Source organism: Antechinus flavipes, chromosome 4 (assembly GCF_016432865.1).
Source record: "Antechinus flavipes isolate AdamAnt ecotype Samford, QLD, Australia chromosome 4, AdamAnt_v2, whole genome shotgun sequence".
Taxonomy (NCBI): Eukaryota; Metazoa; Chordata; class Mammalia; order Dasyuromorphia; family Dasyuridae; genus Antechinus; species Antechinus flavipes.
Window position 1 is genome coordinate 333,267,432 of NC_067401.1, and position 19,172 is coordinate 333,286,603.

The 19,172-nt window shown below is 37.0% G+C and overlaps 2 protein-coding genes across 2 annotated transcripts in view; one reads left to right on the forward strand and one right to left on the reverse strand.

Annotated features, from left to right (window-relative positions):
• EPM2A (EPM2A glucan phosphatase, laforin) overlaps positions 1-13,623 on the reverse strand; it is a 191,437-nt gene extending 177,814 nt beyond the window's left edge. Inside the window, exon 1 of the mRNA XM_051997904.1 lies at positions 13,269-13,623. Within this exon, the coding sequence (XP_051853864.1) occupies positions 13,269-13,605 (337 nt within the window). The 5' untranslated portion in view covers positions 13,606-13,623. The remainder of the gene's footprint in view (positions 1-13,268) is intronic.
• LOC127562296 (cyclin-Q-like) lies at positions 13,619-17,536 on the forward strand. Its single transcript, XM_051997905.1, has 3 exons — positions 13,619-13,717; positions 15,027-15,183; positions 15,284-17,536. The coding sequence occupies exon 3, from the start codon at positions 15,818-15,820 to the stop codon at positions 16,565-16,567; it is 750 nt and encodes a 249-aa protein (XP_051853865.1). The 5' UTR covers positions 13,619-13,717; positions 15,027-15,183; positions 15,284-15,817; the 3' UTR covers positions 16,568-17,536.
• Positions 17,537-19,172: the final 1,636 nt, after the last annotated feature.

Genomic DNA, 19,172 nt, shown 5'->3' on the forward strand with positions numbered 1-19,172 from the left:
AGTGAAAGAGATTAAGTTTTTAAATGCTTGAAAATTAAAAATAATAATAATAATAGTAAACTTCAAAAATGCTTAATTATACTGTCATTCACAATAATAATGACCCAAATATTTCTATTTCTCTGTCATGTAGGTCTTTTTGCAATCATAGAGATGACCAGAAATTTTCAGGGCTTCTCTTGCTTAGAAGAGCCTTACTTCTGCAGTAAAAGTTTTAGATGGAATTGAATTGTTCATTTTCTTCTTTGTGATGCTTTGATTGTCGACATCACATTTTCTTTTGCAAGCATCAACTAGTTATTGATATCATCTTTCAATGCTTTCCTGCAGATCTTCAATGGCTCTCTCAAGCCATGTACTTGACAACCGTCCTTAGGGATATCCCTTGAAAACTATATCTTTCCTTCCATGCATGATTCTTCCTGTGGCAACTGCTGCAGATCCTAAAATACATTGACATTTTATGTCATGTACTATGGGAGAGGGCCTTCCTTGATGATAGTTATAGCAGATACCATCTTTTTTTTTTTTAATTACTGATCTGTCTGCTCATTAGGTTCATGTCAAACTCAAAAGAGGGCTGTTTGAATTACAATATGATTATGTATAGTTTCTTTACAAAGCTATCTGAAATATCAACAATGTTTTGTTGATATTTCATTTTTAGGAAGAGTTTTAGAAATTTATATCAAGTGAAAATTTCAATGACCTCAGAATTTTCAAATTGTCCATCTTCATATTTTTTGTTGTTGAGTCATTTCAGTTTTGTCCAACTCTTTGTGACCCTAATTTTAAGAGGTTTTTGTTGGAAAAGATATTGTAGTGGTTTGCCATTTTCTTTTCCAGTTCAATTTATAGAAGAGGAACTGAGATAAACAGGGTTAAAGGATTTAACTGGGGTCACACAGCTTAGTAAGTATCTGAGACTAGAATTGAACTCATGAAAATGAGTCTTCCTGAAAGACCACCCTACACTATTTGTTATTGTGCCGTGGAATTCAGGGTACTGTTGACACAAAACTTTTTTTTACACCTGACAGGATGTTTCCAATTTACTTATGAACATAATACTTGCATATAATTTTAGTGTTTATATCTTCAGACTAATATATTTTAGTAATTTGTCCACTGATCATAATAGTCAGTGCCTACATACCAAAGCATTTCCAAAGATGAGGAATTAGTATTTCTACTAGTTCTGATATATCTTGCCTTCTTGTGATACTAGAACATGTTCCCCTTGTCAAGTTATTCCTCATGACAGATCTGAATACGGTCAGTTTGCAGTCCTATGCTGCCCTCATCAATTTCTTCAGATTTATAGAAGTTGCATTACCATCAATTTTTTTTTGGTTGTTTTTTTGGCCAAGATACTAAGCCAATCAGCATTCACTGTATCTTATTCAGAGTTCATAAGAAGTAACATCTATAGAAAAACCCATAACAGTGAAATTGTGGGGTTTTTTCAAGGTTCAATATGTTAAGAAGTTTTATGGATATCATCCATGATCAATCTATAATTGCTTATATAGATAGAAACCTTCATTTCTAAAAGGCTGGTTTTTAATAGAGGGTTTTTATAAGGTAAACTGCATTAAGTTTCTGTAATGAAATAATTTAATAGAGTACATTTCATTTTAAGTACATTTTTATCAATATAAATCAACAAAAATATGGTTATCTTTATTTCATCTACTCAATTTTAAAACAGATAATTTAAATCAGAAGTAATACATTAAGATAATAAAATTTATAACTACAATACATAAGCTCAGTTCTTTATCAGATATTCATAATTTGATGTTTCAGATGCTGAAGTGGTATTGAAGTGGTATCAAGAAATTCTAAAATAGCTTCCCTTTTAGCATTATCAACTAACTAGGTCTATAATTCTGATTTCACTATATATTGAATACCACAGAAAAAAATTTATAAAATGGGAGACATGAGTAATAAAAAGGAAAGAAGGCAAATTTCAAACTAGATAGATAAGTTATATGGTTCCTGTCTGTAATGTAGAAATGTGAAAACATTTGCAGTAAGAAGGCCTATCAACTCTTCCCACTCTTTTGCTGAATTCCTGGGAAGAAAAAAAAGGGTGGTTATTATTTACTAAATCAAAATTCACTTTAAACTGTCAAAGATGTTTTGAGCTAAAAAAAAAAAAATAGCATATTTTTAAATAAGTACAAAAAATATAACATAAAATAAGTCCTGTGACCTATACTCCTTTGAGTATTGATTTGTCACAATATCATCTACTCCTATAAGGATGGACTATCACCACCTCCTTAATATTCTCCCAGAAAAGATGGGGCACAGGGATATATTCTTTTCTTAATATAGTTCCATAAGACCTAAAGATTACCAATTACTGTTTTGGTCACAATAATTCTACCTTGTTAATGAAAGGAATGATACAAAAATCAATTTCACTGAAACTGATCAGAATTGGTTATTTTTCTTTAAAATATTCTTTCATGTTTCAAGCTGAAAAAGCAAAAGGATTATGTTTTATTCCCACAGTTTACCACTCGATTTCTGAAAGAAGGGCCCAACAGAAGCAGGCCTCAGGGTGCTCTTCCCCAGTCCTCCTGACAACTTCCCTTCCTTTTTCCTTCCCTGGTTATCAATTCTCTCCATCCTGATGCTCATGGTGGAGAATCCAAAGTCCATGATCCACTCAGACCGTCTAATCTACTCCCCTTTCCCAAGCAGAGGCCCCTCTAGTCCCTACTGCATAGCAGAGTGGGCATAACCACTTACATCATTGAATTAAGGAAATCACCTGTAGAGGGCCAGAAATCACCTGTAGAGGGCCGGAAATCTGGATAAGCATACTTGAAACAAGGTGTTAACTCAGTGGAATTGATGAGATGATGGTTCTCTAATTCACATACACATAGTATGCTGTGTATGACTTTCAGAAATTGATAGGAGATATTCAATGGATGCGACCAGTGTTAGGCTTAACTACCTATCAATTACAACCATTATATGACATAGGGGAGACACTGCTTTAAACTCACCACACCAGCTTACAAAAGAAGCTCACGAGGCTTTGAGAGACTATGAACTAGCTTTATCCAATGTGGTTGAGTCACTCAACAACCCTTGGAAATATCAGTTTTTGCTACAAAAGAGGCCCCCACAGCAGTCCTTCATCAAGGAGACAGTGTGATAGAGTAGATGAATCTCCCAGCACAACCAGAACAAAGCCTTACTCCTTGCCCAGTGCTTGTGGCTAGGACTTTATTAAAGCCATTAAGCAAGCAGTACAATTATCTGGGATAAGACCTGACAAGATATACACCTTTTATACCAAGGCACAAATTAATGTGTGCTGTGAAACCATCCCAGAGTGGCAAATTTTATTAGCAATGGCTCCAAATTTTACACACCGGTCTCCATTAAAGATAACCAGACTATTACATAATTGGCAATGGATTCTTGAAGAAAAGGTTTCTGAAATTCCTCTTAAAGGACCAACTATTTTCACAGATGCATCCAAACATAATATTTGTGCTGTATACTCTCATGACTTAACTATAAAGAGAATAGTCAGAACTCCTTTTCAATGCACTCAGCAGAATGAATTGTATGCAATCATTCTAGCTCTTACTTATTATCCAGGAGACATAAATATAATATCTGATTCAGCCTATTCAGTAGGTGTGGTACAAAGGATTGCCACAGCCCAAATAAAATTTGCCTCCTCTAACATATATCAGCTCTTTAAGGAACTTCAAGAGCAAGTGAGAAAGCATCCAGGTAAGATTTATATCTTGCATGTCCACTCACATAATGGACTTTCAGGTCCTATTTTTGATGGAAATTCAAAGGCAAATAGCCTTCTAACCCTGTTGGCCAATACTCCTTTGTTTCAGGCAGCCCAAGAATCTCATTCTAAATATCACAAGGCTGCTCAAGCTTTACATTTGCAATTTGGGATAACAAGAGAGGAAGTTAGGAGCATAGTAAAAGCCTGTATGGCTTGCTTTCTTTTCCATGCTCCTACACTGCTTCCAGGGAAGAACCCTCATGGTTTGAGACCCAATGAAATTTGGCAAATGGATGTGACCCATTATAATCTTTCGGTCGTCTCACTTTTATCCATGTTGTGGTAGACACTTTTTCAGGATTCATTTTTGCAATACCAGCAGCAAAAGAGTCAGCCCGAGTGGTCATTGACTTCCTTATACAAGCATTTGCCATTATGGGTGTGCCACAAGCCATAAAAACAGACAATGGATTTGCATATACTTCCAAACATTTTGCACACTTTTGTGCACAGTATTGGATTTTACAAACCACTGGCATAGTTTTTAATCCTCAAGGACAGATAATAGTAGAGAGGAGAAACACAGACATCAAACCGCTTCTCCAAAAACAAAAAAGAGAGAGAGCCACAGGTAATCCTAGAGAGCTTTAAATTTATCTCTTTAGACTATTAATTTTTTGATTTTTGATAAAGATGCACTGGATCCGGCAGATAGGTTTTATAATCCACCGGAAGGGTGGATTAGGCATGACCGCCTAAACTAAAGGAAGCAGGAGATGTAGAGGGCTGGAACTCTGGAGAAGTATACTTGAAACAAGGTGTTAACTCAGTGGAATTGATGAAATGATAGTTTTCTAGTTCACATATATACTTAGTAATTAGCATGGTGATGTAATGGTTCTCTAGTTCATACATACATAGTATACTGTAATGATGTAATTGTAATAGGGTATATAAGGGTGAAGAAGGACTGGAAGAGAGACATTTCATCTTTGACCAGCCTTGTGGTGTCTGTCCTGCCTCCTGTACTAAGATCAAGACTGTGCTAGAATAAAGAATCTAGACTCTATTCCTGACCATTCTCATGGTGTCTATCCTGCTGAGACCAAGGCCTGTCTGAAGGACCTCCACAAAGCTAGCCCAAACATTACAATCACCAACTGTAATCCTTCTGGCAAGGAGGATTATTTACTAGTCCTTCCCATATGCCCTGCTGAAGCATCCTAAAAACTTTGTCACCACACATATATCACACAACTCTCTAGGCAATGCCCTCTGAGATACATGACTGTTACTCCTTAGTATGCATTCCATTAACACATCATCATTGTTGGGTTCCTCCTCCCACATACATGTTTTTTAGTCATGTCTATAAAGGAATAATCTTTAAATCAGTCAGTATTGATTACTTTATTTTTAGTTTAACTGAAGGATTAAGCTCCTTTCTTTAAGAAAAGCTACTAAGCTAAGCCAACACAGATATTTCCTTTAGACTTAATAATATCTATAGAGTTAGGGAATAGATATTGATAAGACTTTATCTTTTAGTAGCAGATAATTTGAAGTAATATATATATTTGTAGGAATAAAATAATCATAGGATTGTAAGTCTCTTTTTAAAGGTTAAGTTCCCCTTTTTGGCAACTAAAGTAAAGGAAGGTTGTGATTCCTAGTGTATCAACTCTAAATTTTGCGCTTTTTTTTTTTTTGAGCTAGAAGTTATACATTGAGTAGAGTAATCTTTAAAGATTGGGTTTCCCGTTCTAGCAGTTTGAAGATATGGAATAATTGTTAATTTACCAACTACAAACCACAAGTTCCTCTTTCCCAGTCTTAATTCAAATTATAGATCTCTTTAAAGTAAACTAATTGGAAAATGCTCCAACTATAACAGTTTGAAAGACACAAGCCCTAATTCAACAGAATGTCAGATTTAATAGCTGCCCCATCCTAAAAATTCCCCATTACAGTATAGACACTACTAAAATGTTGCCAGTATGAATTTTGGGTTAAGAAAGCCCAAGAGAGTGGGTAAAGCACTGACTAAAGTCAGGAGGACTTGAGTTCAAATCTGGCCTAAGACACTTAACACTTCCTAGCTGTGTGAACCTGGGCAAGTCACTTAACCCCAACTGCCTCAGCAAAAAAAAAAAAAAAAAAAAAAAAAAAGAAAGAAAGAAAGAAAGGAAGGAAGGAAGGAAGAAGAAAGCCCAAAGAGATATAATAGATGACCTATTTTGTCCAAGTGTATTATGTTCAAAACAAATCTCCTAAGACTGCTGTAATTTTTCATTCCTCTTTTTCTATTATAAAAATAAGTACTGTAAATCATTGCTTTGTCACTAATTACTGAGAGATTAGTTGACCTGACAATGTAAACCTGCTGACTCTCAATAAAGATATTACATCTTTAATGGGAAGCTTTGCACCTCAGATTTGTTTTCTATTTCAGATAATTAATTTTAATACTTCTCCCTGATCATGTATTTCCATGACTGTTTTTTGGACACGAATCAACTTAAGATCTTGTTTATTAAAATAAAGAAAAATCAAACTAGTTAATTTATCCCTCAGAAAAGATATTTTTTCCTTCTTAGACTTGGTCTGAATGAAATCATATATGATGTTGTTGTCTTACTCTTAACTATAGCATCCATAAAAGCATATTCATATTTTTACCTCATATTTCTTTCCTTCTTCAAATATTGATTTACATATATACTAGTTTTACTTGTATCACAAATTTAACTACTGTATTTTTTAAATCTAAATAATAAGCTGCCATTTAACAGAAAAGAAAGGGTGTTTTAAAAAATCACTTTTCTATTCTATTTTAGTTGTCAACTGTTGGGAATTGATCTCAGTCACATATTTTGTCTTTAAGATGGAAAAAAAATGGGAATTCAAGAATTCAATATTAACTTTCAGCTGTAACTAATAACATCACTATTCCAAAGCAAACCACATATAACTCAAGAGAAACAAGGAGCATGGAATTCCAAGACAGAGAAACTAGCATAAATTGACACAATGTTTCCTAAAATACTTCTTTCAAGGTCTTTATCTTCCAAACTATGTCCTATTCTTTACCAAAATTCTATGCAAAATTCAACTACTCCTTATGCTAAGCTCGTTTATTTCTGGTCACTCCAACTCCTCTAGTAATCTCCCTTGTATTTGCATTTATCTCTGAAAACATACATACATATATATACACATATTCATATATATGTATGTGTGTGTATGTGTATATATATATATATATGTATGTATGTATGTATGTATATACACATATATCTGGCAGATAGATAGATAGATAGATCTGCCAGATGGAAGAGATAAATGACACAGATGGCACAGATGTGCTTCACTAAAGTCCCATTATATCTCATTATGGTATAAAAAATACATTTTGAAGGCAATGGCAGCAGAGCAAAATATTGGCAAGTTTTATACTAAGCTGGAAAGGCCGGTGACATAGCCATTAGAGTGCCAAGTCAGGAAAACTCTTCTTCCTGAGTTCAAATCTGGTCTCAGATACTTACAACCTGTGTGACCTGGAGCCAAGTCACTTAACCCTGTTGGTCTCAAGTCAGCATTCCAAAATGTTGTTTATCAAAAAAAAAAAAAAATGTTGTTTATGAGGGAGGAGGACACCAGGAGATTTTTTTTTTCATCACCTGCAGAGGCAATATAATCTGTGTCTATGTAAAAAAATAAACCACTGTTACCGATGGAATAATATGAATTATAGATGTTTTTCTCCTGTAGGAGACAACATGGTATGTGTTTAGAGAGCTGACTCAGAGCTTGGAAGACTTGTTCAAATGCCATCTTTGGTACATACTGATTATGGAACTCTAGGCAACTATCTGCAGCTTTAAGATAATGCGGAAGGAGTCTCCGTCTGTCATTCATTGCTAGCAGAAGTCTCCTAAATCAGATATCCAGTCCCTATGCTATCCTATAAAAGACTCAAGAGATTTCTGTCACCTCTTTGCATTACCTAGCACAGATGTCTTCCATTCACAGGGAATGATAATGAAATCATCTTGACTGGCAAGATTTGAAAGATTTTTTTTTTGGGGGGGGGAGGGGGAGAAAGGCCAAAAGCAACATGACATTAAGCCCAAAAGAATGAGAAGCAGAAAATTCACTTTATATACAGCAGAAATAATAAAAAAAAAATTTGCAGAACTAGGATTTGTCATCGTTATCAATCATTTTTTTCCACAACTGTTCTCTAGGACAGAGCTCAAGTTGTATGCCAATTGTTTCACCTTTCACTCTACTTTCCTAGTATTGGTGTTCAAAAAGTGGTGAATGAAAGGAACTAGATAGGTTAACTGCTGTATAATAAACCCTGAACAATCATTACTAGCACTTTACCATTGTTCTTGACATGATAGTTACCAAAAAAAATCACCTTCCTAAAATACAGTTCTGACTGTGATCCTATTTAATAAAGTCTATGAGTTCCCTCTGTTTGACATTTAAAATTCTTCACAATTAGATAAGGAAATCATTGTGAGAAGTTGCTCTACAAAGCAATATGATTTGCCATTGTAGAAAGAACATTAAAGCATTTGCCCATCCTTTCAGAGAACCAGTTGTCTGGGACCATTAATCATTTCTGAAGGTATAAAAATAAAAAAGTTGGGGTTTAGGATGGGGTTTCTATCTCTTTGTGACATTGGGAATGGAAGAAAATGGTGAAAACAAAATGATTTTATTTTTATTCCCTAAAGAACTGCACTACATATCCATAGCTATACTGGGTGTGTTAGTATATGCATAGAACATGCAAACATTTTCATAAGAAACAATTTTCTAGTATGCTAATGAATTTCTGTATAGATTACATAAAAAGATAAAAGAAAATATATGGGTATTTTAGTCTAAATGATTCAAGCATCGATTAAAAATATAGAATTTGTTTGAAAGGTTTTTTATTTCGTTTTGAGAATATTAACCAGACCACAGTATTACAATATATGATCATGGGGAGAACAGGTGTTCTACTTTATGACAACTTAATCTATACGTGTAGATTCTTTGAATCACAATTTGTGGGTTCCATCAATATATTTCCAGCTTAGAAGTGCTCTGTAGTTAAATTAGACTGGGAAGTGCTGGACTAGATAAATTTCAAAATGAAATAAAATGAGGCATGAAGAAAATATATGTTATATCAAACAAGAATGTGTATTCTATAGAAAAGCGTAATTAAACTGAGTCTTCTTGACTAGTCATTTAAATCACCACTCAAATACACTTTGTAATCTGATTTTTTTCTTTTTGGAGGGGGTCTGTTCCATGCATTTTATCTACATGAACCAACTTATGGAGAAGGGCCTTATGTCACCTTAAATAACTTCATTTCCCTAGTGAAAAGCAGGCTTCCACAAAGTTCCCTAAATAACACAGTAATAAAACAGCCTATAGCTGGGATATGAGTAAGGTTCAGATTACTACAAGCTAGGGGGAACAGTTTTTCAAATATAATAAAATGCAGCAAGGCAAACACCAAACATAAAAACCTTCTATGTCAAGTAAACAAATGTGTTAATGTAAAGGAAACTCTTCTTTAAAATTCCTGCATGGTATTATACATTTTATTAAACCATAAATCCTTAGCCAGCTTGAATCTCATAGGATTGCCACAAAAAAAAAAAAAAAAAAAAAAGTTTCAAAATACTGTTGATTTCTGTTGATTCTTGTCTCTTGTCTATAATTCTTGTCATATATTTGGCATAAACTTTTAAAAACATCATTGGGGAATGTTTTTAGACAAATGGTATTCCAAATGGAAAGTAATGGTACTTTTGGCTAAATGATAATTATGAGGAAGCAGAATAACAATGGTGAATAGGAATATAATGCTGAAAGATGAAGAAAATGAGGACGGGAGAGGTTAAATACCTCTACCAGGAAGTATCTAAGACAACTTGTGAATATAAGCATTCACACTATGTTCAGTGGTCTTGTCCACCACACTAGACTGGTCCTTCTGTTCACTTAGCAGTTATCTGGGACAATAGGTGAAGCAATGGATAGAGTGCCAGCCCTGGAATCTTCCTAAATTCAAATCTGGTCTCCAACACATCCTAGGGGTGTGTGTGTGTGTGTGTGTGTGTACGTGTACCTGGGCAACTCACTGTACCTTGTTTGCCTCAGTTTCCACAACTATAAAAGGAGCCGGAGAAGGAAATGGCAAACCGTTCCAGTAACTTTCCCAAGAAACCCCTCCAAAAAATGAGATTATGAAGAGTCTGACATGACTGGGAGAGAAAAAAAAATAACAAAACTGAAAGCAATTACTTTAGGCTCTCATTACCTCTCCCCTGGGATATTTTAGTTTGATATTTCCTCTCTAAATCTCAAGTCTTTCTCCCCTCCAGTCTATCCTGCCATATAGTTACCAAAAAAATTACCTTCCTAAAATACAGCTCTGACTGTGACCCTATTCAATAAAGTCTATGAGTTCCCTCTGTTTGACATTTAAAATTCTTCACAACTGGCCTCTGCCTATCTTTGCAGTTTCCTTAAACATCATTCTCCATAGATTCCTCTCCTCTAAGATCTCTACAATTCACTCATCCTAAGCTACTTCCTTTTGTGTGTTAATACACTAGCTGCCTCCATAAGTGGATTGTCTTGCTCCTCACCTTTGCCTCTAGGAATTCCTAGTTTCTTTCAAGACTCCAAGCAACACCTTTCAGAGAAAGTCTTTCCTAGTGAGCAACCATCTGCTATCACCTTTGCCTCCAAGAATCTAGTACATGTTTTATATATCTTTTATAAGCCTATATATCACCCTCTCTAAATTCACTCTCCCAACTCCCAGGTTACTGGCAACTTCTCTGGATTCTAAAGGTAACTGAAATTTCTAATGCTATGGCTTACATGCCCTATTGGGAGTTTCCCAGTATCAATTAACCATCTAAAATTTCCCATTTATTAGTTAACCAATCAACATTAATTAGCTTTTACAAAAGGAAATTACTGAGCAGGGGTATATACCCCCCCCCAAAAAAATCTGATCCCCATTCTCCCACAAATACATATAGAATCCAGGGGAAAGTAGATTTGGGCTTATAAGAATACATGTTGCAAAGATAATTTCATAGTTTCTGGTTGGATAGAAGTCCTTTTCTCTCTTCCTGGAGACTATAGATAATTCTTAAGTAACTGGACTTCTTTCTTTTTTTCTCCTTAATATATTTTATTGATGCTTTCTCTTAGCACTCAGCACAGGGCCAGCACATAATTAGCTCTTAATAAATGTTTGATTATCTTTATCTCAAAACCTTCAATCCTTCTAGATTAAATCTTCCTTGTGACAAAGAAAAACAAAAGATATACAATATAATGACTGGATCTGGCAGTGTGTATACCTATTCTTTCCAAGTAATGCCTCTCCTCACTATCCTGAAGCAGTATGATATTATCAGTTCTTCACTCTTTTATTAAATCATTCAATAAGCACTTTTGATGGGCTTAGCACTATGCTTATTAGGAGTACAGTAAAAAGCAAACCAAAATCTTCCCTATTTTTAAGAAGCTCAATAATTAGAGATACAACTAGCAAAGGACTACATGTATACAAGATTATCTGGAGGGTAAATTAGAGGAATCACAGAAGGAAAGAGTTAACAATGGGGGTGCCCACTTCTCACAATGTGATTTCCTTTCAATAATTTTAAATTAGTTAATTGTTAAATTTTAATAGTTTAATTTTAATAATTTGAAGTTCAAGCTAGAACAAAATGACATACCAGTAGATCATCTCAAAGTAAGACATTTACTTAGCCACAGTAGGATAAGCATTGTGAATTGCTCAAGTTGACAAGGTGCTAAGAACAGCTCCTTAGCATGAGTTACCACCATGATCCACCAGGTATACTTCAGAGAACCCCTGGAATTACTTGTGGCTGCTCTGAACCAGGATAATGAAAATGTGACCTCAAGAGGCTGATAGTCTCCTCAACCTACAAATCCAGGAAAATGTCCCAATATCTTTTAAGGAAAAATTGGTCTAACTTCATAGGGAGTGGGGGAAGAAGTTTAGGATATTGCATCCACTCTAATTACCTCTTTGAATATTTGAAGGCCCTAGTGAGGTGTAAACTGAGGGAGAGGAATTTTTATTATTCTTTGTATCCAGTCCTAATTTTTATTTGGTTTTGCTTTGTGTGGTTTTGGGTCCTAAGGAATGCAACAGTCCTACAAGTCAATTGATAATCTAATCCGCACTCAACTGTTAATCTAATTTTAGAGCTGCCTAGCTAAAGGACTTGCCCAGGATATTTGTTGGAACAGTAGTTCAATCATTTTGGTTTAATCTGACACTTCATGACCCCATTTGGGTTTTCTTGGCAAATGGTTTGCCATTTTCTTCTTCAGTTCATTTTACAGATGGGGAAACTGAAGCAAACAGGGTAAGGGACTTGTCCAGTCACACAGCTAGTAAGTGTCTGAAGATAGGTTTGAACTCCAGAATTCAGTAGTATCTTTGACCCCAACTCTGACGCTTTAGCTGTTGTGCAAAATGCAAAGACACGGAGGTCTGGATAAAATGCATGCTGTGACAAGGACACAGAATGGAAGCTGAAGTGTTTGCAGTCAGGAGGATTCTAGGAATGCACTGTTCAGAGGGAACTGCCCAGAAACACCTAACCTGCAGTGGATGGAGAGTAGGGCCTGGTGTTAGCAAGTCCTGAGTTCAAATCCCACCTCAGACACTAGCTGAAGATGGAAAAGTCATAACCCCTTTTTGCCTCATTTTCTTCATCTGTGAAATGGTGATAATAGCACCTACTCCTACAATTGTTGTAGGGATCAAATATAGCACACAGGAAGTGCTATATTTGTTAATTGTTATTGTCATTATTATTCAAATCAGACTCCAGACAAGTTCTGTGATCCTGGATATCTGCCTCATTTTTATCATCTGTAAAATGGGTATGGGGCAGCTAGGTGATGAAATGTATTAGAGCACAGAAACTGGAGACAGTAAGACCCGAGTTCAAATCCAGCCCGTCTGATTCCCAGGCAAGTTGGCTTCAGCTTTCTCCTCTATAAAGACAGAAATAATAGCATCTTCCTCCCAAGGTTGTGGTCAGGATTAAATGAGACGAGGGTATCTGGTAAGCTCTGTAAACATTAGCAGTTATTATCTGAACGGGGAGAGCTATGGCTAGTACCTGGGAGAAGATCCTCGGGTGCCTCTTTTCACAGATAAACTGAGGCTCAGCCCTGAAAAGTGCCTCGCCCACGATCACGTGGAGAGTTAGCCATTTGGGGCGGGCTGAAAGTAAACTGGGCTGCGCTCCGAGGCCAAGGGTCACACGGGGGCAGCACGAGGCGGGGGAGGATCCCACGCAGGGACTCCGGGGGGCGGGGCACGAGCTGGGAAGGGGAGGGGAGGTGCGCCTGCCTAGGGGTAGAAAGGCGGGGGGTGGAGGCCGAGGCCGCGGGGCCGTACCTTCCCAGGAGAACTCTCCTCCCGGCTCCCGCTTTAGGAACTTGTACCAGAAAGTGTCGGAGACGGCGAGCCCCGCCCCCTCGGGCTGCTGCTGCTGCTGCTGCTGCTCCTGGGCTTCCGGCGGCGGCTCCCCGGCCAGCTCCACCTCGGCGAGCCACAGGCCCGGCTCCTGCAGCCCGCGCGCCCCGTCGGGCCCGGCCCAGCCGCCCGCCCGCTTCATGGGCACGGCCCTCTGAGGGTCCCAGTGCCCCAACTCGGGCCGCGAGCCCACCAGCAGCACCTGCGGACGGCCCTGGGCCACGCCGGGAGGTACTACCACCCCGAAGCGGAACAGCATCGCTGCAGGGCCCCCGAGACGCCCGCCTCTCCTGCTCCTCCTTTCCTAGGCCGTAGGAACCCCCAGGGGACAGCCCGGCCCCGACGCCATACGGGGCTTTGCCCACAGCCTGGTAAATGTCAGCCGGGGATCCTGTTACCACCTGGCGCTACTGGGGGCGGGGCGGGGCCGGAGAAGGGAGGGAGAGGGAGCGCCAGAGGCAAGGGCAGAGATGATTCCCCACCACCACCCTCACCGGGTCCACGTGGAGTAATTACTGGGGCATCCCCTGTCCTTCCCACGCTGGAGACCTTTCTCGTCTGGCCATTTGGCATAGAAACGTAGCTCCCTCTCGCGGTGGGTGGGGAGTCCACCATTTAGACAATCTAATCCCAAAATGCTATAATGCTAACATGGCTATAAATGCTACTGTCTGGCTGTGCATTCCGTTCTAGCCGGGATGTATTGCACATTTGCTATAATATTATTATCTGGATGTGAGCTTTCTAACTGGTGTACATATATGCTATAATAGCTGTAAATGCTGCCGTCTGGCTTTGGGCTCCTTTCCAACCAGGTTGCATTGCTGAATAGTGATAAATGCTATTCTCTGGATGAGTTTTATAACTGATTTACATACATGCTGTAGTCGCTATAAATGCAGTTATCTGATTGTTAACTTTCTAACTGGGTAGTAAAAGTGGAACATAGTTTAAAAAATGTATGTTTTCCCTTATTTTTATTTTTTTTTATTTAGGACAATAAGCAACTGAAGATCATTTACCCACTAACAAGTTGGTTATCGTTAGTACTATGTTAAAGTCACCCAGTCAGTATATATTTATCAAGTGCCTACTATGTTACAAAATCTGTGTTTTAGTGTATAGGAGCTTACATGGTGGAGACATCTTGCAAGCAACTATGTACAGAGCAGCTCAAAGCAGGATAAACTCAAGATAAACAATAAAGGAAATGGAGTAGTATTAAGGGGAATAGAAAAAAGTTTCTAACAGAAACTAGTAGTAGTAGTAGTAGTAGTAGTAGTAGCAGCAGCAGCACCTCTAGTAATAGCATTTAGCTGAGACTTGAAGGAAGCCAAGAGGTGGAGATGAGGAACAGCCAGTGAAAATGAAAGATGGGAGTTTTTTCCCCCTAAAAGGAACATCAAAGCAGTCTGTATCACTGGATGGCAAGGAAGGCAGGAGTAAAGTGTAAAAAAGACCCTCTTAACCAAACTAATAGTTAAAAGGACAGAAAATACCAATTCAGATTTTTGTAGGTGTAGGCTGTTTTTAATTTAGTTATGTTTCAGGTTTTTTTTTTTTTTTTATTGACATATTTTGATGAGATAATGTATTACCCATGTCTTTACAATTTGATCCTGTTTCTTTTTGGTTAAGACTAATATTCTTTTATTTTCCTTTTTTATTTTTCCATTTAAGAAACAACATGAAGCAGTTTCAACTGGAATTATTCCATAAATACTATTGATGCTGAAAATGCAAAATGAATGCCCTGCAGAGTTTCATAAATGGAGTTCCAGTCTGCCTTCTATCTAAATGATTCTCAGCTCAACTTGTCCATCTATATCTGTTTGAGGTATATGAACTGATACACTAATTCAATTGCTTGGTCATCCAACTCCATGTCATTCTGAACAGTAGGCATTTTTCATCCTTTTGTTTCCCCTGCATGGAAGGTCCCTGATGTTCTGGAGCTTGACATAATCAATACAATATCACCCACAAATAGGAACATCAGAGGACTTCATTATCCACTTTTACTCTGTTTCTGACATTTTCCATGATGTTGACATATACCTTTGGTGAGCATCCCTCTTATGTTTTATGCTTTGTTTGATTTACTAAACTGAAATGTTGTTTATCTGATTACATTCATCAAGGAATATTGTATTATCTTAATGTACTTATGAGAGACTTCTTATTCAAAAGGAACCCTTAAGTGGTGTTGTTCTAATGTGTGAAGTCAGAGGTTTCTTTATTGTCCAAAAAAAAAAAAAGCCACTAAATACAGCATCTTTAGGTGAATGTACTTTGAGGCAATTGGATGACTAATATGCTGTAAAAATCTTTTGTGTTCACAGTTTTAAGGTTCTCAGAATACATGTGTAGATCATAGCAGTAGTGTGGAGTTCATCTTGTTTTGTCCTTTTTGTGGCTTGAATTGGATTTTTATTGCTTTAAGGGATACACCAGAAGTCGGGGTATTAGCCATGGAGTCTCGTCAGAGTGAGAGCAGCACAGAAAGTGAAGAAATAAAGAAAGAGGGGCACTTGGCCTCCGAGGCTAAAGTCCACTTCAAAGTGACACGGTTCATCATGGAGGCTGGTGTCAAGCTAGGGATGCAATCCATTCCAATTGCCACAGCTTGTACCATTTACCATAAATTTTTCTGTGAGACCAAATTAGATGCATACGACCCTTACCTCATAGCCATGTCAGCCATTTACTTGGCCGGTAAAGTAGAGGAACAACATCTCAGGACAAGAGACATCATCAATGTCTCTCACAGGTATTTAAATCCCAAGAGTGAACCTCTAGAGTTAGACTCCTGGTTCTGGGAACTGAGGGATAGCATCGTTCAGTGTGAATTACTTATGTTGAGAGTTTTGCATTTCCGAGTCTCATTTCAGCATCCCCACAAATATCTGCTCCACTACCTTATTTCTTTAAAGAACTGGATGAATCGACACAGCTGGGAGAGGACTCCCGTCTCCCTAGCAGCCTGGGCCCTGCTGCGGGACAGCTATCATGGAGCATTGTGCCTGCAGTACCCTGCCCAGCACATAGCAGTAGCAGTGCTCTATCTCGCTTTGCAGTGCTATGGAGTGGAGGTGCCTGCCGATTCTGAGGCAGAAAAGCCCTGGTGGCAGGTCTTCAGTGAAGACCTTACCAAGCCAGTCATTGATAACATTGTATCTGACCTGATTCAGATTTACACAATGGATACAGAAATCCCTTAATTGCTCTAGGACCATCCAAGGAGAAGCAAAGCTTTGCTTTGTCTGAGAACTGGATTTGACCCCACTAATAGGGGTCACAACTACAAAGAGTTGCTAAGTCACAGGGATCAACTTTGCATCTGCAAAGGGGGAAGAAATAAACTTGGGTTGCTTTCTGATGACTTTTTTAGGTGCTGATGCAGTGGATGGGTAATAATAGGTGTTCCTCTTGAGCAGGTTTGAGAGAAGTTATGTTTGGATGATGAAAAAGGAATGTACTGTGTTCGATTGCCTTTTGCACCTTAGGAAATTTTTGAAGATTACTCCTTTGAATTTGGTGCAAACTGTATTTAGACATCTCTTCATTAAAACAAAAACCAAAATATCCTTTGGGATATCTTTTTAAGCCATACATAAACTTAATCTTCCAACATAATGAATAGTATTTTGTTTTACATAATAAAAGATAAATATTTTGTAAAGCTGTGAAAATGGGCATATAATTTTAAAACTTTTAATGTTCTATGGATCAAACTGGGGATATGGGAGTGTGGGGAGGTGATTTAGCCATAATTTATTTTTCCCATTTTGTGTTATTTTCCTTTCCTTGAAATGTTATAAAATGTGATCGTCTTTTCAACACAAATGTTCTTTCGGGAATCCCATATGTTAATAATCTTGAAACACCTTGATCTCTGAAGAATCAAAGTTTTCTAGTAAACACTGGGGCAAATGAGAGCTATTAATGGGCAAATAGTAAGCCCATAGAGGAAGAGACAGTAGGGATGGGTTATTCTCATCACCCAGAGAGGGCGTTGCCCTCATGGATGAATTCATGAATTGATTGAAGTTTTGAGAGCCAACAGTTGGCCAAAAGAAACAGCTCATCTTAAAATTTTTAACAGGTCATTTCCAAAACAAATTTGCTGTTTATATGTTACACCTGTTCATTGGTTTCCTAAATACAATGATTTTTTCTTATGTTTCTGATCTTGTATTTGATTTTTGTTCTTTTATATGACAACATACATTTAATACAAATCTCTCATGTAAACTAAACATCAACAGACACACAAAAATATGTTATTAGATGTATGCCTATATTGGATTTACTTATATTTTTGCCATGTTTAACATATATTGGATTACTTGCCATCTAGAAGAAGGGGTGTGAGGAAGAGGGGGGGGGAGGGGGAGAAGGGGGGTGGAATTAGAACACAAGGTTTTGCAATGTTGAAAAATTATCCTTGCATGTTTTGAAAATAAAAAGCTTCAATAAAAATTAAAAAAAATAAAAGTATATAGTTTGACATAATAATACTTAAAAAGAAAAAAGACATGTTATTAGATGTGTATGAACAATCCAGGAAAAAAATTCAAACTCTGGTGGAAAGATAAATTAGGCTTTACACATTCAAAGTTATCATGAAGCAGAATTGAAACTTAATAATTTAGCAATATATAAAGTTTCCAAGCTTTCCAGGGAGCTGTTAGCTAACTGACATATTTCATCTGAAATATAGCTCCTCCAAGAAAAACTTAGTTTGTTGGTTGATAAGCATTAAGGGAAATCATAGGAACAATAAGCAAGACTAAAAAACCAAGGCTGCTTTAGCACCAAAAAAAGGGAGACTTTAAGATTGCATTTACTTATCAAATATTCTAACAATACTTTGATAAAAAGCAACTAGCAGATCATTATTGCAAAGGAGTATAATTATAATATACACATTCCAAGACAAAAAAGATCATCTATTTAACGTCTTTAAGAAAACAGATTTTTACTTAACATTACTTATAGAGGAGGGGGAGAATTTGCTATTTATAATAGAAAATCCTTCACATTCTTGCAGAGCTCCGATTTCATTTGAGTATTAGCATGCTTTTTAACATACTTTCTATGTATACTTTCTAAACAGCTCAAATCACTTTTTTTTTTTTTTTTAATTTGGGCCTTTCCATCTTATGGATCAAATAGGAAAAAAAGTTTCAGTAAAAAAATAAAAATCCATTAATTTCAGTCATAGAATGAATAGACAGATTTTCTGAACTCTCAAAATAACTGGCATTTCAATGGATTTTTTTTTTAATTTTAAATTTTATTTTATTTAATAATTTTGTATTGACAGAATTCATGCCAGGATAATTTTTTTACAACATTATCCCTTGCACTCGCTTATATTTCGTTTTTTTCCCCTCCCTCCCTCCCCCCCCACCCCCCCACCCCATTTCAATGGATTTTTTTGGTTTGTTTTTTTAAGTAGGAATGTGTGAGCTCTATATCAACTAAACAAAAGATATATCTCATTTGATTTTTGCTTTATATTCAAATGTACAGCATTTCTGATGATCTCATTGTACACCAGATAAAATTTAGGCCACATTTAAAAGAATAGTGCTTCTAGAGTGATATCACACAGAACATTTAGATTTAAGTACTGCTGGTTTTAAAGAGTTTTTTGTTTTGTTTTTAAGTCAATAATCACATGTCATGATGTGTATGTGTAGCTTGTACTTGACCTCAGATATGTATTGAGACATAATCAGATCAACCTCTGTGGCCCTCAGTTTCCTAGATGGCACAGTAGGTAGAGTGCTGGACCTGGAGTGAAGAAGACTCATCTTT